Raw genomic sequence first — 21,473 nt, 5'->3', positions numbered from 1 at the left:
AAGAGACTAATTTTTCTTTAAGAAAAAGGCACAGACCATAACCATGGATGTCAAATCAGCAGTTGTAATTGGCAGTGAAAATGTCTCTATTCTTTTGTTCCAAAGGTTTATAATGGCAGGACAAGATGTGATGATCTCCCTCAGATTGTCTTTTGAGCTGTCTACTTCCCCCACTGCTTTACACAGTGTGTCCTGCATATGCTTGGTGAGAGATCGGAGACAACTGGTTGTCAGATTTGTTCACTGTTCAAACAACAGTTGACTCTGCCTCCCGCTGTGACAGCAAACTAGTTGGAGATGACAGAGATTTGCTTGTGCCTTTTTGTTTTTCATGGAAAGATGACACTTCACAATCTATATTTCAAGCCACAGCCAAAGTCACATAAAAAGGATCCAGAGAACATGGAACATTAAATCAACCTGGACCAGCCCTGACAAAACAGTGTGTGATAATGTTCCGTTCATACAGTAGAGAAGCTTGAATCTTCGACTGGACTGGGTTGCTTGACGTGAGGACGTTTCGCTTCAAATCACAGAAGCTTCCTCAGCTAAAATTCTTGCTCTGGTAGTCTGACTTCTGTCTTGACTCTTGTAGAGAAGAATAAACCAGAAGCCAACAAAAGCTGGAGTTTTTTTAACCTAACCAGACCCCACCTACCGAGAGGCTGACTGCTATAGGCTAGTGACTAAACAATAGCTCTAATTAGCACCTATTGTGCTCTAGTTAGCACTCTCCTAATGACAGGACGGAAGCCTCCCCTGATGGCTCCCTTGACGACTCTCTCCTGATGACGTGAATGACTCATTACCATGAACAAAAGACTGAAACTGCTTTGACCTGAGTACCACATTGTAAACAGGGGACAAAGCGTGTCTGAGACCCGTTTTACAAAGAATGCTTCCTTGACACCTCTCTCAAACCATTTCTTCTCTCTGGCTAAGATTTTAACTTCCTTGTCCTCAAACGTGTGGTTAGTGTCTTTCAGGTGGAGATGAACTGGAGACTGAGGTCCACTGGCGACCTCTCTGCGGTGCTGGTATAGCCTTTGTGTAAAAGTTGCTTCGTCTCACCTATGTAGTGTTCATTACAGTTTTCCTGACATCTGATATGATACACTACATTGCTTTGTTTGTAACTAGGGATCCTGTCCTTAGGGTGAACTAATTTCTGTCTCAAGGTGTTGACCGGTTTAAAGTAAACTGGGATTTTGTGCTGTCTGAAGATCCTCTGTAGTTTTCCCCTACTCCTGCTAAATAAGGGACAGACACTCCTCTTCTTCTTGTCTCCATCTCCTGTCTATCTGGTCTCTTTGTTTTCTGGGACTTCTGCACTTTGTCCAGGGACCTACGTGGGTACCCACATACTGAGGGCTTTCCATACAAGTTGTTGCTCTTTAGCCCTTCCCTCTGCAGTTGTGGGCACCTGTAGGGCTCTGTGTTGAAGAGTCCTGATCACACCGAGCTTGTGTTCAAGGGGGTGGTTTGAGCCAAAGAGCAGATATTGGTCAGTGTGAGTGGGTTTTCTGTAAACCTCTGTCTGGAGCTGCCTGTTCTCTCCAATCGTAACATCACAGTCCAAGAAGGCTAAATGGTTGTTTCTGGCATCCTCACGTGTGAACTTGATATTGGAGTCCACCGAATTGATGTGTTCTGTAAAGTTCTTTTGTTCATGGTAATGAGTCATTCACGTCATCAGGAGAGAGTCGTCAAGGGAGCCATCAGGGGAGGCTTCCCTCCTGTCATTAGGAGAGTGCTAACTAGAGCACAATAGGTGCTAATTAGAACTATTGTTTAGTCACTAGCTTATAGCAGTCAGCCTCTCAGTAGGTGGGGTCTGGTTAGGTTAAAAAACTCCAGCTTTTGTTGGCTTCTGGTTTATTCTTCTCTACAAGAGTCAAGACAGAAGTCAGACTACCAGAGCAAGAATTTTAGCTGAGGAAGCTTCTGTGATTTGAAGCGAAACGTCCTCATGTCAAGCAACCCAGTCCAGTCGAAGATTCAAGCTTCTCTACTATGGAAACCACCTGGACAACTGAGAGCCTACACAGAAACGTTCCGTTCATACATGCTATCTTGGGATGTGGTACTTCCAGAATTCATGGAATTGGCAAAAATACAATGAAACATGATAACCTCATCAAACACGCACAGATTTTCGGGAAAAATAACGTCCAAAGATAGCATCAACACTGCTGGAGAAAGAGCAGTTGTGTCACCATCAGTGTTGCCACAGTTACTTTGAAAAAGTAATCCAATTACTGATTACTCCTTGAAAAAGTAACTTAGTTACTTTACTGATTACTCAATTGTAAAAGTAAGTAAGTTAGATTACTAGTTACTTTCCCCAGCTGCCAACAACAACCCTCTGCCACCTCAACAAGACAATGATACCTGTTTTGCCAAAACTCACTTTATAGTCACCCTTTCTTGACTTCAATGAAAATACTTGTTTTATAAAAAGTAAAATAAAGACCTCTTTCTTGACCTCATATTTAACTGTTGACAGCACTGTAACAGTAAAACTTGCAATTTCTAACTTGCATTGTTTATAAATGTAACTATTAAATTCTTTCTAACATTTTTCTAACATTTAAATTCTCTCTAAACATTTTACTTGTCTTAATAATTATTATTATTATAAGTAGTATTAGTAGTTGTAGTAAACAAAAAAGGCTTCAAAACTGGACCTTTAATCTAGGGGTGTTGTGGGAGGGGGGGGCACCTACTTGCCCCACGCCCCCATTCAATCTGGATTCACCTCTGCTTTGGCGTCTAAGCACAAAGAATGGATAACATTTATTTATCATAACGCGTTTTCACATCATGTGGTCCTCAGAAAGAAAGTTTAGGTGCATTTGAGTGGAAAATAGTGTTAGTTGTTGATGCGTCGCGGAGGATCAGCTGTTTTAGCGAGAAGATACGAAGCGGCTCATAATTCTAACTAAAGGAGGAAAAAAAGCATAAAAATGTCTTTGTAAAGCTCAGTGCAGGTGTGCTGTTGTCACCGCGCTTTAAGAGGTGAGGATGAGTCGTAACTGCCGCAGAAAACTGCAGATGAAAAGCTCACAGCTCGCTTAAAGTGGGCAGTTCAGTCGAACCCCGACCCCCTGCCCACGGACCAAGTTTAATGCTGCTATCGACCCACAATGCAAAAATAATAGTAACGCACAGTGACTTGGAGAAGTAACTTTAATCTGATTACTGATTTGGACAGATTAACGCGTTAGATTACTCGTTACTAAAAAAAAGTGGTCAGATTAGAGTAACGCGTTACCGACATCACTGGTCACCATACAACAGGTTAGATGGAGAAACAACAGACGAGCTGCAGTACAGATGACTCTGTTGAGTTAGATGACATCAATAATGTTTACTTGGACCTGGAAGCATAAATAAAAAAAAAAAAAAAATAAAATATATGATGTTTATTTTCTTGGTTTTTCTTTTTATAAGTACATATATTGAGTGATTCATTTAAATACATTCATTCATTCATTTAAATAATTCATTTAAATTCATTTAAATATTCATTTAAATAAATGGTGACTGTGTAAATTCTCAGTTTAACATAACATTGCCAAAAATATTGCACAATACCTAACTTTTTCTTCTTTCTTATGTCTATCATGGGTTTTTGGTCAATATTAGTTTAACTATAGTCTGTTATGCTTGTCAAATGCACCTGATTGTTTGTTGGTCATAATTTACAGGAAATGCTTATTTTTGAAAGGTTAACCTGTTTAAGCATGCTTACAGCTTTACTTTGTGACCCAGAATTCAACATTTTGGTGTTCGAGGGTATGCATCTTCATGTAGATTTTAAAATATTTTCCCATAGTTAGATTTCTGTTGAGTTTTTGTTATTCTAGTTGTAATGAGGAATAATATGCAACAAACAGAAAAACCATTGCAATTAGTGGTGGGTTGACCTCATTTTGGCCATATATTGCTTGGACTACAAGTCCTCTAACTCTTCCTGGAAGATATAATGCTTCCAGCATATCATGGGTCTTCCCTGGCACCTCCTCCCAGTTGTAACTGCCTGGAAGACCTCCCTAGGGAGACGACCAGGAGGCATCCTTACCAGATGCCTGAACCACCTCAGCTGGCTCCTTTCATGCGAAGAAGCAGCAGCTCTACTCAGAGTCCCTCCCACATATTTAAGGTTCTCACTCTGTCCCGGAGTGTAAGCCCGGATACTCAATGGAGGAATCTCATTTCCGTCGCTTGTATCCATGACCTTGTTCTTTCAGCCATTACCCAAAGTTCATGACACAGGTGATGACAGGAGCATAAATTAACTGGTAAATTGAGACTCTTGCCTTCTGGCCCAGCTCCTTTACCACAAAAGTCTGGTACAGTGTCTGTCAGATGCAGCTCCAGTACATCTGTTGATCTCACGCTCCAGCTTACTCTCACTTGCGAACAAGACCCTAAGATACCTATATTCCTCCACTTGGGGTAACAACTCCACCCTTTTTTGACAGAGGACCATAGCAAATTTGAAGGTGCTGATCCTCATCTCAGTCACTTCATACTTGGCCTCAAACCTGCCCAGTGCAGGTTTGAAAAAAAATATATATTATTGCGAAACAGGGCGTGTTACAAAAAGCCATTTTCACGAAACCTGCACAAAATGTTCAGTCTTGTCGGGAGTAGATATACCATATTACATTTTGGTCCAAGTTCCGATAAAGGAGATGAGCTAGAATATTTCAAAAAAAAATGTAACATTGTGTCATATTGGAGGATGTTTCACAAATGAATATATTGCAGTCAATCCACAAAAAGAATTAGAAACAGAACACTTAAAATTTTTTAACATGGCAGGTGGGGTGCTTTGGACCTTTACCAGAGGTACACACTGTCATTTTAAACAAATGAAGCTTGATGGTGCTGCTGGACAGCTGATTTCATGCTCACATTTGGGGAATAACAATGAAATAACAACATTGTCAACATTGGTGATGGTCAGACCTGGTGTGTTGCTGTAGATGGGAGAGCTGGCGGAAACATTTTTCACAGTATGAACATCGATAAGGTTTGAGGCCCAGGTGTATGCGGAGGTGCTGGGCCAGGTAGGATGCATTTGAAAATGACTTGGTGCAGTGAGAACACTTGTAAGCCTTTGCCTCTGTGTGCGTTTTGGAGTGGATCTGCATGTCTGACTTAGAGAAGAAGGTCAATGGACAAATCTTACACCTGTGTGAAGAGAACAGAGGCAAAGACACAAAGGACAAAGATTAGAGATAAGCTGTCAAAACCTGAAGAATTGCTGTGGTCTTTGCAGCAGCGCTGCTGATCCATGAGTATAATATTACAGACTGAATGTTTGATTTAATTTTTAGCGGTGGATCAGTTTTTACTGTGCATTCATTAGGGCCCCTTCATACATAGTACGAATGTGGCCAAACTGCACACGAAGCAGGAACCATACAGTAGTGTTCAGAATAATAGTAGTGCTATGTGACTAAAAAGATTAATCCAGGTTTTGAGTATATTTCTTATAATTACATGGGAAACAAGGTACCAGTAGATTCAGTAGATTCTCACAAATCCAACAAGGCCAAGCATTCATGATATGCACACTCTTAAGGCTATGAAATTGGGCTGTTAGTAAAAAAAAAAAAGTAGAAAAGGGGGTGTTCACAATAATAGTAGTGTGGCATTCAGTCAGTGAGTTTGTCAATTTTGTGGAACAAACAGGTGTGAATCAGGTGTCCCCTATTTAAGGATGAAGCCAGCACCTGTTGAACATGCTTTTCTCTTTGAAAGCCTGAGGAAAATGGGACATTCAAGACATTGTTCAGAAGAACAGCGTAGTTTGATTAAAAAGTTGATTGGAGAGGGGAAAACGTATACGCAGGTGCAAAAAATTATAGGCTGTTCATCTACAATGATCTCCAATGCTTTAAAATGGACAAAAAAAAACAGAGAACCTTGTGGACTGATGAGAGTAAAATTGTTCTTTGTGGGTCCAAGGGCCACAGACAGTTTGTGAGATGACCCCCAAACTCTGAATTCAAGCCACAGTTCACAGTGAAGACAGTGAAGCATGGTTGGTGCAAGCATCATGATATGGGCATGTTTCTCCTACTATGGTGTTGGGCCTATATATCGTATACCAGGTATCATGGATCAGTTTGGATATGTCAAAATACCTGAAGAGGTCATGTTGCCTTGTGCTGAAGAGGACATGCCCTTGAAATGGGTGTTTCAACAAGACAGTGACCCCAAGCACACTAGTAAACAAGCAAAATCTTGGTTCCAAACCAACAAAATTAATGCCTCACAGATGTGAAGAAATCCTGAAAAACTGTGGTTATACAACTAAATACTAGTTTAGTGATTCACAGGATTGCTAAAAAAGCAGTTTGATCATAATAGTTTTGAGTTTGTAGCGTCAACAGCAGATGCTACTATTATTGTGAACACCCCCTTTTCTACTTTTTTTTTTTTTTACTAATAGCCCAATTTCATAGCCTTAAGAGTGTGCATATCATGAATGCTTGGTCTTGTTGGATTTGTGAGAATCTACTGAATCTACTGGTACCTTGTTTCCCATGTAACAATAAGAAATATACTCAAAACCTGAATTAATCTTTTTAGTCACATAGCACTACTATTATTCTGAACACTACTGTATGCAATTCATATAAATTTGGAGCTGCCTCCAACGCCTCTTACAGCTGTCACTAAAACTAAACTGGGCATCCCAGCTGGAGAACAAGTACCATGTTTGGATGGACATGACCTAATAGACTGGTGCCGAAATTCAGAATTGTGACACTCTGTTATTTTTGGGACAAAGTTAGCAACCAGTCTTACTTTGTCAATTTGGGTGTGCTGAATTCAGATCTGCAATATGCCAAGCTCTATCTGTCCTCTGTTGACCTCTAGAGGTCATTGAACTTTGTGACCATAAGTGCCCCATCGGAACCTAGTTTCTCAGCTTCATAAGCAATGAAATGGAATGAAGTGATAAATAAACTGAACAAATTTTATATCAATTATTTGGTGCTGAATTCAAATGTTTCATTTTCAGAATTCTATATAACCTCTGGTGACCTCTAGAGGTCACTGACCTTTACAACAAAAAACTGCTGAAAACAGATTCTTGATTTCATAAATCAATTAACTGCAGTAATAATGAAATAGGAAACTGGTCTTATTTTGCCAGTCTGAATATACTTAATTCAAGTTTTCTATGTGGCAAAAAACATGCATATGTGCAATGGTCTATGTAGTTGTGCTTTCATACTGAGACGTGAATGAACGCTACATAAATCCTACTTCAGCTTTAGAATCTATTTCTTAAGTTCTTTTGCAAAATCTTGATGACCATAATTTGACATCCGTGTACAACCATATTTACTCTACGTTTTTCTGCAAACATTGCCAGAAGTTTGGCAACGACATGCAGCAGTACATTGGAGTTTTGTGTTTCTTGCAACTGCAGTTCTTCCTTTGACACTGTGTGGTGCAGCCACATGTCACAAGATTGATGACAGTCTGTGGCACAGAGGGAAGGAAAGAGAGAACTGACAAAAGAGCATCTTTCTCAATTCGCCAACCCATAATTTCTGGTGGAGGAAGTGCAGGTCTTTGTTGATCCATACAGCTGCTTGATAGTCTGCCCTCTTGATATGGAATGACAAGGCATCCTGGCTTGTTGGTAATGCCTCCAGAGGAACAGCTTGAGCAAACAGTGATGCCCTGGCATTGTTTGATGAGGTGCATGAACCAGCTTTGAAAACCTTTCAAATAAAGGCTTCTACATCAACACAGGCTGTGCTACTGAGGTCACCTCTTCCAAGTTCGTTCAAGAGATTGTGGTGCTCCATGAAAACTTTGAAACAAGATTTCTTGGAGTGTCCTGCCAGGAAAGAAGTACAATCACATCCTTTGATTGCATGGAAGGCTGGCAGGGAACTGAGCAGAGCACCATCAAGGTTCTCAGCCAATGTATGAATTGGAATGAATTTCTGCTTCTTTGAGGTGCCTGCCTTCATCCATACTTTATCACAGCTGATGCTGGCAAAATGCACTAAAAGGAGAACCAAAACATCTGTGTCTGTTGAGGTCACAACAATAGCAGAAGCTTGGTGCAATGGAGCACCATCCTGTTGTCTGCCTGTTCATGTCTAGCCTCAAATTCTTCCACATTCACATCAGACGTTGATGACTCAATGTGCTCTTCATTGATGAATCCAGCACAACAACAGTTTTCTTAGATGGAGCCTGAAGTATCAAGAGAGAGAAATCTAGCAAGGTCTCCCTTGTTGTCCTCAGTGGCAATGAAATTGTCCCACTTCAGAGGTAGTGGTACATTCCTGTCTTTGATCTCTCGATGAACTGGAACTGTCTTTTTGGTACGCTTGGTACGAGTGCCAGACGTTATTGACAGGTCATATTATCTATCAAATACAATGCGTATGTGCTTGAAAGGTTCCCCAGATTTACATGATAGATGTCGCAAATGAATCTGCCAAATGTCCAAAAGTTTTGGCTTTTGGAGTCTTACCAAGTGCAACCACGTGTACCTGACCATCAACAATCAAGGTTGCATTGCTGCCTAATTCAGCACTTTCTAGTGTTTGAGGACAGGGTACATTGCTGAGCAGTGACTCTACCAAGATAGACTTTTGTCCAGATCAGAGATTGCCTGTCATGCCAGCAAGAGAAGGTGATGTTGGCAGTAATTCATACTGCAAGATTTCCTCCAAATTCACATGCCTCCCAGCCTGAGAAGAAGTAAGGACCCTCTGAAGGAATTTTCTGTATTCATCAGGCTATAAAGTCAAGAATTTGTCTTCAGCTTGCCGTTTTTGTTGCAAAGGTCAATGACCTCTAAAGGTCACCGGAGGTCATATAGAATTCTGAAAATGAAAATTTTAATTCAGCACCAAACAACTGATATACAATGGCAATTTGTTCAGTTTATTCATCAATTCATAGCATTTGATTGCTTATGAAGCTGAGAAACTAGGTTCCGATGGGCACTTAGGGTCATAATGTTCAATGACCTCTAGAGGTCAACAGAGGTCAGATAGAGCTTGGCATATTGCAGATTTAAATTCAGCACACCCAAATTGACAAAGTAAGACTGGCTGGCAACTTTGTCCCAAAAATGCCTGAACCTTTCTAAATATCCACAAATTTCTATTTCAGCACCAGTATATAACAACTGTCCACTGTGAGGCACCTGCGTCTGCTTGCTGTCCTCATGTGGACATACATAAAAACATATGTCACTGTTGCGACGGGCTGCAGCGAGCAACTGCACGGCACACACATTGACAGGCTGCCCCAGGTGAAACGAACCGTCAGATCATAACACGCAGCGGGCGATCTGAATGTCAAGTCACCCACATGAGCTGTGTTCCACATGACACGGTGTCTGTCCTGCGGTGCGCTGTCCACAGGACACGCCGTGTTCAGCAGATGTAGACATGATAAGAGCGCACTGCTTCATTCATGTCATGTCATGACTGTACGTCTGTGACCATGGGTCATCTACAGAGGAACAGACGGTTCATACTTGTATTGTTTACTCGATAAGAGGGATTCAATAAAATGCGGTGGTTTTTTATGGTGTGTGTTTTTTTTCTTTTAATACATTTATCTCCTTGTTGATTTCAGACATTTTATGCACCTTTTACAGAACAGTGATGGTAGTGCTGCAGTAAAGTTTCTGTCTGGCAGTCAGAGCTTTTGTAAATAGCAGGTTCGAATCCCGCAGGTGGCATTTATTTTTTTTATTTTTTTGCCACAGCAGCTGTGTGATGTCGCTCCACACAGTCCAGTTGCTCGCACTGTGTTCCCACTGCGACAGTTTCATGCACAAACATGCACGAAACTGTCGCAGTAGTATCGTTCACATCTGCCCGACCACGTGTCCCTCCCGAAGTTGGCTCGATGTTTTCGTGGTTCGCTCATACGAGCTGTTGCACTGTGATTTGTACTTATTCATAATATGTGTGAAGGGGCCCTTAGGTTTGAATCTGCATTTTTCCTGCGTTTCCCAGTCAAAGCTACATTACTTCCATTTCTAAATGTGTTAGGGCAATGAAAGGCTGCTGAATCTATAAAATACCACAATTAAAAATACATGACTATTCAGTGTGGAGACAAACAGCATTACCAATTCATGAAGACAGTGATAGTAAATGACAGACTGCAAAAGCTCCTGCATGTCAGTTATTACATACATATACACACACAGAGCTGTGGACATAAATTTACACAGAATTTGTCTAAAGAGGGCCTTCTTGTATTAAAGAGGAAGAAGTGAAAAGGAAAAAAGGAAGAAACCAAAAAGTAAGCCAAGGCATCCTTGAAAGCCCAGTTCCTCCTTCAGATCCATATTTTAAAGTTTCATCATAGTCATAATCATAGATCTACCAGAACCTTCTGGGGCGGGGGGTGGGGATGGTAGAGTAAAGCTGCCAGGGGATAATGCTATTTAATAATCAATACTCTGTTCAGCAAAGGTGGTTGGGGTGCCACTAATTATTTTCATAGTTAATTAATCAATTGATTATTTTCTCTATTAGCTGGTTTGTTATGTCAATAGAATGTCAAAAAATTGTGAAAAATGTCAGTCAGTGTTATCCAGAGCGCAAGATGATGCTTTCAAATGACTTGTTTTTTTCTATAGCACAAAGATATTCAGTTCAGTGCCAGATAGGAGTAAAGCAGCTTGTAAAATAAACCAGAAAATATTCATATTTAAGGAGATGAAATCAAAGAATTCGGATATTTAAAACAAAAATCTCAAAATGATAAATGCAATTGTATGGATGTTCAAATTGTCAAGTTTGCACTTTGTCTGTGTCACTTCCTGTTTTATTTGGACATTTTCTTCCTTTGTGTTTCTGTCGTCTTGTTCCTGTTTTTTTTTCCTACTCAGAAAACTGATTATCTTGTGTTTTTTGAGCTTAGCCTTAACCTGGACTTTTACGAAACAACTAGTTTGTACTTACCCTCACGTGTGGTCCTCTGCTTAGGGGCCCTCAGTTGTACTCCAGATATTGCACAGTTCAAACTTGATGAATACTGTTAATCTTGTTCAAGTTATCATGTGCACAAGTAAGTATGCTTGACACACAGATACACACATATGTACGAAGTGCAATTCTATGTTCCCTTTCTGGCCTTACAGCTGCAGCCGGTGGGGGATAATAACATGGATATTATTACATATGTAAACTTGTATCCACAACCGTATCAGAAAACTTGCCACACAGGTTGGTCTTGGATAGAAACCATTACTTTAAGAGCAGCATCTTCTTAATGGCTTTTCTTACCTGTAGATTTTTCCCTCTTTGGCAGTGATGGTGACACAAGACTGGTCATTGGGCGAGGCAAGGATTGGGTAGGGCACCACCAAAAGAGAAGACCTATTCTCCGCTTTGATCCTCTTGCGGCCGCGTTCCTCCTTTGGAGGAGGTCCGAGGAGCCCCACCAGGCCTCCATTGCTTTTTCCAGTCTCCACGACATGTCCGCTAGATAACCCTGAGAGTAGGTGGGGTGTGGGAGCGCCAACCCACCGACTGTGGCTGCTTGAGGTGGGCGTAGTTGGAGTTATAATCTCTGAGGTGTTGAGGTTCCCTGTTCTGGATGCGAGTGCCACACCTGAATGAGGTAAAGGTGAAGAGGACAAAAAAGCAATCATATGTAAGATTTACAGTGGAAAGTACAATAATCAGCCAGAGTTAATGTGATGATAGCTGATGGATATGTCAAATAAAAGTTTAACATTTCCATATTTGATAATATCTTGTTGTGGATATGCTTGTCTGTGCACTTTTAGGTATCATTATGAGCTGTATGTATTCAGTTGTTGAATTCTTTAAATATTATTAGTGATATTTTCTGTATAGGTTCATTTGTTCCTGTCTGTGGTCTGGGTCCCCCGTGTTCCACCCCTGCATCCTCACTTGTCTGTCTTGTTATGTTTTCCTGCTGCTCCCCTTCACATGTTTGATTTCCACTTTGCGTTTCTGCAGATCCACCTTGGATTTGCTGTGGCGACCCCGAGTGCAAAAACAAGGGAGCAGCCGAAGGGGTTTCTGCTTGAGTTTTGGATTTAGGTTGTGGTCATTATTAGTTCTTATAGTCTTTATGTTCTGATCACCTCCTTTTGTCATTATGTTTATCATCTCACTCTTGCTCTTCCTTATTTACTCCTGAGTTTTGTTACTTCCCCTATTGTAATTGGTAATCATTGTGTTTAATTAGGTTCTACTCACCTGCAAATGTTTCTGTTCACCTTTTGTTGTTAGTTGTCACATGACCTTTGATACACCTGTCCTCCATTTTGTTCAGTCAGTTCCTCATGTAAGTTACATGTAACAATATTTATGCAAATTCTTGATTTTATTACAGCTGGACTTCATCTGTATTAAAGGTTTATTGTCTCGTTTGTTTGAGTTTACTAGTTACAGTGGCTATAAAAATTATAGAAAATATAATTTCTCCACCTAGTCTTCCCCAGGGTCTCCTCCTAGCTGGACGTGCCTGGAACACCTCCCTAGGGAGGTGCCCAGGGGGCATCCTTACAAGATTCCAGAACCACCTCAACTGGCTCCTCTCAGGGTGCAGGACTACTTTGTGTCCCTAGGGTGAATAAAAAGTCTGCAGGTCACAGATCTTTCACTTATTGTGCCCCTGTTCTGTGGAATGATCTCCCTGCATCAATAAAACAGTCATTCTGTAGAGACTTTCAAGTCTAGATTTAAGACTTTTGTATGGCTAGCATACTGGCATAGTATGTTATTATGCTTTTTACCCTTTTAAATTCATTTTATTAGGAAACTGAGCAGGCCACAGCCTCAACTTTATCTTAATTCTGGGTCTTTTAGTGAAGCTTCGGGCTAGTGGCCGGCAATCACCTTAGTATTTCTTCTGTTTTTCTTGTTGCTTAATTCTGATAAATTATACTGTATTTGTTGTCTTTCTGATGCCTGATTCAGTTTCTCCTCTCTGTTTGAGGTGCGGCTCCATCGAGAGATGGGAGTGGTGTCAACTTCTGCAATCCTCCAGTCCTGTGCACTGGCAAAATTTCCTGTATATTCGTTTTGTCAATTGTGTCGGTAGCATGGCCCAAACAGAGGGTTGCCCCTTTTGAGTCTGGTCTGCTTGAGGTTTCTTCCTCAAATCATCAGAGGGAGTTTTTCCTTACCACTGTCGCCTGTGTGCTTGCTCTGGGGGTTGATAAGACTAGACCTTACTTGTGTGAGCACCTTGAGGCAACTTTTTGATTTGGCGCTATATAAATTGAAATTGAAAATTCAGCAATGGAAGCTTTGAATATTGCCCATTTTGGTTCAATGCCCCAACCTCCACAGAGATGCCAGAAAAGCTCTGCAAGACAGTGGGCTCCTCCAGACATTCCCAGGTCACCCGCACTATCTCTTTGGCCTTACCAGGTCTGTCTAAAGTCCTCCCCCACCCTATGATCCAACTCACCACCAGATGGTGATCGGTTGATATCTCTGCCCCTCTCTTCACCCGAGTGTCCAGAACATGCAGCCTCAGATCAGATGGTACGATCACAAAATCAACAACTAGGGTGCTCTGGAACCATGTACACTTATGAGCATCCTTATGTTCGAATATGGTGTTTGTTATGGACAGTCCATGACTAGCACAGACGTCCAACAACAAACAACCGCTCAGGTTTAGATCAGGGAGGCTGTTCCTCCCAATCATGCCTCTACAGGTGTCTCTGTCATTGCCCATGTGTGTGTTGAAGTCCCCCTAGCAGAACAATGGACCCCATACAGGACTCCAAGAAGGCTGAGTACTCCGACCTGCTGTTGGTGCATATGCCACCTGAAGGCGCAGGGAGTCAACACTCATCTACCAGGGTAAACTCAAACGTAGTGGAGCTCAGCTGGGGACTCTTGAATATCCCCACACCCACGTGGTGCCTCACACCCTGGGCAACTCCAAAGAAGAATAAGGTCCAACCTTATTCACCTTATTCAAGGAGAGTGGTTCTGGAGCCAAGGCTGTGCGTGGAGGCGAGGCCCACCAGATCTAATTGGTAGTACTCCACCTCCCGCACAAGCTCCGTTTCCACGCCCCCAGAGCTAGCCTCTGCTGCCCAGGTCTGGTCCGTCGAGGTCCTCTACTTTCACTCCCACCCATGGGACAGCGCACCTGACACTTTTAACAGGTGCACTTTTAACAGCAAATTTTAATATGCATCAGTAAATCTCCATCAGCTTTGCATTTCATACTCTGCAAATTTCCATGATTCATCCATGCAAAACTTCTCATGTTAACTCAGGCTGTGACTGAGAGCAGACTCAGGATTACAAGTGAGCAGCTCTTTTCAACCCTCTCTTCCTTTGTATTAGGTTTTCTTCCAAAATTTTAATGTATTTTGCTAGATTAATATTTATCTTACTCTCTAGGGAAACAAGTCTTCCAGAGCCTATCAATGGAGAAACTGTGCATGGAGCAGCTTTGGCCTGTTGCACAACAAGTCAAAGCTTCATGATACAGTGGGACAGAGAAGGATTCATACAAGGAAACCAGTCAAAATTTAGGCTTGAGTCTCCCATGTGCCTTCTGACAAACTGTAGCTGAAACCACATCCTTCTTTGTGACATTACACAATTAAAATGTAGAACTAGTGACAGTGCCACACTGTTTGTATTTCTTAATGGATGTAAATTAAGACCAACACATGTTCAGTGACTTGGAAATGTTCATGTATCCAAGCCTTGACTCAAATCTGACTATAAAAAGTCATAACTTGTATGAACACAAATCTTACATTTATTTTCTCTAATTACTTATGGGCTCTGAAAATTGAGGAACTGTGTTGAAATACTGTAATTCATTAATTTTAAATGTGATATTTTTGTTCAGCACCTTGAATAAAAATGAAAGCCACACTTCAGTCAAATCTGAGGGCCCCTTCACACATGGTACGAATGTAGTCGAATTGTGCATGAAGCAGGAATCGCATGCAATCGTTGGTTGGTCGTAGCTGCCTCCAACATCTTGTACACCTGTTGCTACAGCTATTTGCGCACACCAGTGGCTGAAAGACAGAGTCTGCGCTGTGAGAGCCCATTCGATCCCTCTCGTGGCAGGTGTTGGCCAAATTCCAGGTGACACGCATACACATCTAACACCGCTCGCTTGGCACTTAGAAAATGCGTGGCCATTCACGCTGTCAGCACAAAAACAGTCAGCAGACGATCACTTTCGAGCTGGTGGTGAAATCTGTCAAAGTGCCCCATGACTGTGAAGTCGACTCCCCTCACAACGCGTGTGCGAGCGTTTCACGCGCTCAAACTTACCAACATCACCTCTCCCATTTTCCTTGTCTTCCCTTCTCCACTGGGAAAAAACAAACAAACAAAAAACTGCACTCTTCGTGACTGCTTTGGTGATTGCAGCCGAAAACAAAAACAGTACACAATCTTCCCGTGTGAAGTGATGCTGTGTTTGTGTTGCGCAATGGCAGGCTGTCCCTGGAAGTAGTAAAATCCTGCGATATCACGCAGGGATTCAAATGAGACTGCGCTGCTCCATGAAACACTCAAATGAAGGCTAGGCTAATAATAGCGTTGCTATTTGTCATAGGACCTTTGATGTGGGTTGACCTTGATTGGTTGACCAAATTCAAGGTTCTAATAGTTCAAATCAGTCTGGAAAGGGTATGGATTAAACATAATGAAAGGGTTGTGTGATGAGGATGTTAGCTTTTTAAAAAGATCAAATGTCAAGGCCACACAGAACGAAATGTGATGGGACCACTGAATCACAAAGAATTAATTTGCATGAATTTGTGTCCAGAAGGCCTGGGTGTTGAACTAAGTGCCCATTCTGATTAACAATGGTTTTATCTGTGCTGCTTCACCATAAAGCCGAGCTTGGCGTAGCTACTGAGCGTCAGTTGTTTGAGTCTCTCCAATCACAGTGTCACAGTTTGTAACAGCTTAGGAACTGGATGCTGGTTGCGTCTCTTGTTCACTCTTTGTTTATGAACAGCCAGTTCTAAGACAACTTGCAGCTGTTCTGTCACAAATGACCATTCCAACAAAGTTGTATTTACAGTAGTGTTCAGAATAATAGTAGTGCTATGTGACTAAAAAGATGAATCCAGGTTTTGAGTATATTTCTTATAACTACATGGGAAACAAGGTACCAGTAGATTCAGTAGATTCTCACAAATCCAACAAGACCAAGCATTCATGATATGCACACTCTTAAGGCTATGAAATTGGGCTATTAGTAAAAAAAAAAAGTAGAAAAGGGGGTGTTCACAATAATAGTAGTGTGGCATTCAGTCAGTGAGTTTGTCAATTTTGTCGAACAAACAGGTGTGAATCAGGTGTCCCCTATGTAAGGATGAAGCCAGCACCTGTTGAACATGCTTTTCTCTTTGAAAGCCTGGGGAAAATGGGACATTCAAGACATTGTTCAGAAGAACAGCGTAGTTTGATTAAAAAGTTGATTGGAGAGGGGAAAAATTATACACAGGTGCAAAAAAGTATAGGCTGTTCATCTACAATGATCTCCAATGCTTTAAAATGGACAAAAAAACAGAGACGTGTGGAAGAAAATGGAAAACAACCATCAAAATGGATAGAAGAATAACCAGAATGGAAAAGGCTCACCCATTGATCAGCTCCAGGATGATCAAAGACAGTCTGGAGTTACCTGTAAGTGCTGTGACAGTTAGAAGACGCCTGTGTGAAGCTAATTTATTTGCAAGAATCCCCCGCAAAGTCCCTCTGTTCAATAAAAGACATATGCAGAAGAGGTTACAATTTGCCAAAGAACACATCAACTGGCTTAAAGAGAAATGGAGGAATATTTTGTGGACTGATGAGAGTAAAATTGTTCTTTTTGGGTCCAAGGGCCGCAGACAGTTTGTGAGATGACCCCCAAACTCTGAATTCAAGCCACAGTTCACAGTAAAGACAGTGAAGCATGGTGGTGCAAGCATCATGATGGCGTCTCACTAATTTAGAAGATCTTCACTGAGCCTGGAAAAAGAGTCTGTTGCTCTATAAAAAAGCTCTCCGTAAAGCTAGGACATCTTACTACTCATCACTAATTGAAGAAAATAAGAACAACCCCAGGTTTCTTTTCAGCACTGTAGCCAGGCTGACAAAGAGTCAGAGCTCTATTGAGCCGAGTATTCCTTTAACTTTAACTAGTAATGACTTCATGACTTTCTTTGCTAATAAAATTTTAACTATTAGAGACAAAATTACTCATAACCATCCCAAAGACGTATCGTTATCTTTGGCTGCTTTCAGTGATGCCGGTATTTGGTTAGACTCTTTCTCTCAGATTGTTCTGTCTGAGTTATTTTCATTAGTTACTTCATCCAAACCATCAACATGTCTATTAGACCCCATTCCTACCAGGCTGCTCAAGGAAGCCCTACCATTATTTAATGCTTCGATCTTAAATATGATCAATCTATCTTTATTAGTTGGCTATGTACCACAGGCTTTTAAGGTGGCAGTAATTAAACCATTACTTAAAAAGCCATCACTTGACCCAGCTATCTTAGCTAATTATAGGCCAATCTCCAACCTTCCTTTTCTCTCAAAAATTCTTGAAAGGGTAGTTGTAAAACAGCTAACTGATCATCTGCAGAGGAATGGTCTATTTGAAGAGTTTCAGTCAGGTTTTAGAATTCATCATAGTACAGAAACAGCATTAGTGAAGGTTACAAATGATCTTCTTATGGCCTCAGACAGTGGACTCATCTCTGTGCTTGTTCTGTTAGACCTCAGTGCTGCTTTTGATACTGTTGACCATAACATTTTATTACAGAGATTAGAGCATGCCATAGGTATTAAAGGCACTGCGCTGCGGTGGTTTGAATCCTATTTATCTAATAGATTACAATTTGTTCATGTAAATGGGGAATCTTATTCACAGACTAAGGTTAATTATGGAGTTCCACAAGGTTCTGTGCTAGGACCAATTTTATTCACTTTATACATGCTTCCCTTAGGCAGTATTATTAGACGGCATTGCTTAAATTTTCATTGTTATGCAGATGATACCCAGCTTTATCTATCCATGAAGCCAGAGGACACACACCAATTAGCTAAACTGCAGGATTGTCTTACAGACATAAGGACATGGATGACCTCTAATTTCCTGCTTTTAAACTCAGATAAAACTGAAGTTATTGTACTTGGCCCCACAAATCTTGGCCCCACAAATCTTAGAAACATGGTGTCTAACCAGATCCTTACTCTGGATGGCATTACCCTGACCTCTAGTAATACTGTGAGAAATCTTGGAGTCATTTTTGATCAGGATATGTCATTCAAAGCGCATATTAAACAAATATGTAAGACTGCTTTTTTGCATTTACGCAATATCTCTAAAATTAGAAAGGTCTTGTCTCAGAGTGATGCTGAAAAACTAATTCATGCATTTATTTCCTCTAGGCTGGATTATTGTAATTCATTATTATCAGGTTGTCCTAAAAGTTCCCTGAAAAGCCTTCAGTTAATTCAAAATGCTGCAGCTAGAATACTGACGGGGACTAGAAGGAGAGGGCATATCTCACCCATATTGGCCTCTCTTCATTGGCTTCCTGTTAATTCTAGAATAGAATTTAAAATTCTTCTTCTTACTTATAAGGTTTTGAATAATCAGGTCCCTTCTTATCTTAGGGACCTCATAGTACCATATCACCCCAATAGATGTGCTTCGCTCTCAGACTGCAGGCTTATTTGTAGTTCCTAGGGTTTGTAAGAGTAGAATGGGAGGCAGAGCCTTCAGCTTTCAGGCTCCTCTCCTGTGGAACCAGCTCCCAATTCGGATCAGGGAGACAGACACCCTCTCTACTTTTAAGATTAGGCTTAAAACTTTCCTTTTTGCTAAAGCTTATAGTTAGGGCTGGATCAGGTGACCCTGAACCATCCCTTAGTTATGCTGCTATAGACTTAGACTGCTGGGGGGTTCCCATAATGCACTGAGTGTTTCTTTCTCTTTTTGCTCTGTATGCACCACTCTGCATTTAATCATTAGTGATTGATCTCTGCTCCCCTCCACAGCATGTCTTTTTCCAGGTTCTCTCCCTCAGCCCCAACCAGTCCCAGCAGAAGACTGCCCCTCCCTGAGCCTGGTTCTGCTGGAGGTTTCTTCCTGTTAAAAGGGAGTTTTTCCTTCCCACTGTCGCCAAGTGCTTGCTCACAGGGGGTCGTTTTGACCATTGGGGTTTTTACATAATTATTGTATGGCCTTGCCTTACAATATAAAGCGCCTTGGGGCAACTGTTTGTTGTGATTTGGCGCTATATAAATAAAACTGATTGATTGATTGATCATGATATGGCCATGTTTCTCCTACTATGGTGTTGGGCCTATATATCCAATACCAGGTATCATTAGTGATGTTAAGCTCGAGTCAGTCTGCTCGACACTGCATCGAGCTTTTTGAACCAGAAGTGTCAGCAGCGTTTCGAGCATGCCCCCATAACGTGACCACTGCGAGCGAGGCCTCGTTACATCACACCACGTGTCGAGCTTCGCGGAAAATTTGAATAATCTGGGCGTGTCAATACGACCCGCCAAGTATTTAAATGAGATCTGAATCGCAGCTCAAACCATGTTTTTTTGACAGGAGGAGATTGCTGGCGACACTGTTATTGCCAATTACCATGTGAATCGGAGCCAAGGAAAGCATTAGTTTATTTATTTAATTTAGGTCTAGTTTAGAGTTCATTTACTATAGTTAGCTACATACACATAGGATCTAACATAGAGAGACACACACCATACACAACAGCCATCCATTCATATGCAACATTTATTCACACAATACATCAACATAGGTTATAGGTTAGACTATAAATTATAGGTAGATCAGAGACTGAGCTGAGTGACTGAAGAGCTGTGATTTTGTTGAAGTGAAAGGTGTGTGTGTGTGAGAGAGTGAGTAGTGGTGAGGAAGGGACATGGAGGAGCCAGTTCCAAAAAGAGCATGATCAATTGCTTGGGAGCACTTTGATCTAATAAGCCAAAAAGGTCAAGTGCTTGATTTGTGCTCAAGAGTTGAGGTACAGTAACAATACTGCTGAGACACTTGAGGTCCAAACATCCCGAGACATCAATGGCTGCTGCTCCTGGAGCAGGAATTAGGCCATGTAACCTGTATTTTATTCTTTATCTAAGATTTCTGTGTAGGCTCTCTAAGATTTATCTAAGATTAAAACATACTCATAAACAAAAATAGCTCAGCATGTCATACTGTATTTCCATTAAAGGCAGACAAGCTGATTTGGATGAGGCACTGGTGGACTATGTTGTGCAAGATGCACAACCGTTCAAAATAGTGGAGAGCAAAGCCTTCAGGGCTTTACTACAAAGGTTTGACCCAACATATGCCTCCCTCCAGAGGAGAAGACCCGCTCAAATACTGGGGGACACGAGTCGCAGTCTATCCCAATTTACAGAGAATGGCAAAAAAAAATATTTGTCGATGCCAGCAACATCAGTGCCTTGCGAGCGGGTCTTCTCCAAAGCTGGAGAGGTGGTGAGGCAGAAGAGGACCCGATTAAAGTCCAGCACTGTTGAAATTCTTTTTTGAATAAAAATTGTTGAAAGTTGCACAATCACCGTCTCCCATTCCCTGTATTCTAATTTACTAATTACAGTAACATGAGCACCAGTTGCAGAAGCACATGTCTTTCTCACTTTTCCCGTCACATTTTATCCAAATATAGTTTGAGGAATGATAACACAAATCTACATATATTGTACAATAAAGGCTTTCAGAACCATTATGTGTGCATCTGTAGGGACTATTTATTACATTAAAAAGACACAATAATACATGACATTTTTATTATTATTATTTTTCAAGAATAAACCACATCAGTCATGAATTAATGCAAACATTTGTCAGGGCTCTCGCTCAAGGTAATTCTCAAAGCAATCCAGCAGATGTCACCCTTCAAACTGTATCACACGCGTCGAGGCAGTGTGTCGATTTTCAGCCAGTTGTGTTGCAGTGGCTCATTGGTTCACAAGGCTTCGAAATTGCCATCACTAGGTATCATGGATCAGTTTGGATATGTCAAAATACTTGAAGAGGTCATGTTGCCTTATGCTGAAGAGGACATACCCTTGAAATGGGTGTTTCAACAAGACAATGACCCCAAGCACACTAGTAAACAAGCAAAATCTTGGTTCCAAACCAACAAAATGAATGCCTTGCAGATGTGAAGAAATCATGAAAAACTGTGGTTATACAACTAAATACTAGTTTAGTGATTCACAGGCTTGCTAAAAAAGCAGTTTGAACATAATAGTTTTGAGTTTGTAGCATCAACAGCAGATGCTGCTATTATTGTGAACACCCCCTTTTCTACTTTTTTTTTTAATAATAGCCCCATTTCATAGCCTTAAGAGTGTGCATATCATGAATGCTTGGTCTTGTTGGATTTGTGAGAATCTACTGAATCT

At 41.1% G+C, this 21,473-nt stretch overlaps 1 protein-coding gene and 1 long non-coding RNA gene across 3 annotated transcripts in view; one reads left to right on the top strand and one right to left on the bottom strand.

Annotated features, from left to right (window-relative positions):
* The window catches only part of znf362a (zinc finger protein 362a), a 56,307-nt gene that overhangs the window by 9,187 nt on the left and 25,647 nt on the right, over nt 1–21,473 (bottom strand). For both annotated transcript variants that reach the window (XM_034166246.1, XM_034166247.1), the window contains exons 5-6: nt 11,310–11,637; nt 4,978–5,202 (exon numbers count right to left, since the gene is read on the bottom strand). In XM_034166246.1, the coding sequence (XP_034022137.1) occupies nt 4,978–5,202; nt 11,310–11,637 (553 nt within the window). The remainder of the gene's footprint in view (nt 1–4,977; nt 5,203–11,309; nt 11,638–21,473) is intronic.
* Nucleotides 15,838–17,415, top strand: LOC117506694. Its single transcript, XR_004559531.1, has 3 exons — nt 15,838–15,987; nt 16,022–16,082; nt 17,406–17,415. It is a non-coding gene; the product is annotated as an uncharacterized LOC117506694 (long non-coding RNA).

This window comes from Thalassophryne amazonica, chromosome 3 (assembly GCF_902500255.1).
Source record: "Thalassophryne amazonica chromosome 3, fThaAma1.1, whole genome shotgun sequence".
In the NCBI taxonomy this organism is placed as follows: domain Eukaryota; kingdom Metazoa; phylum Chordata; class Actinopteri; order Batrachoidiformes; family Batrachoididae; genus Thalassophryne; species Thalassophryne amazonica.
Note: the sequence above shows the minus strand (reverse complement) of the source record. Positions and strands in the feature narration are given on the sequence as shown.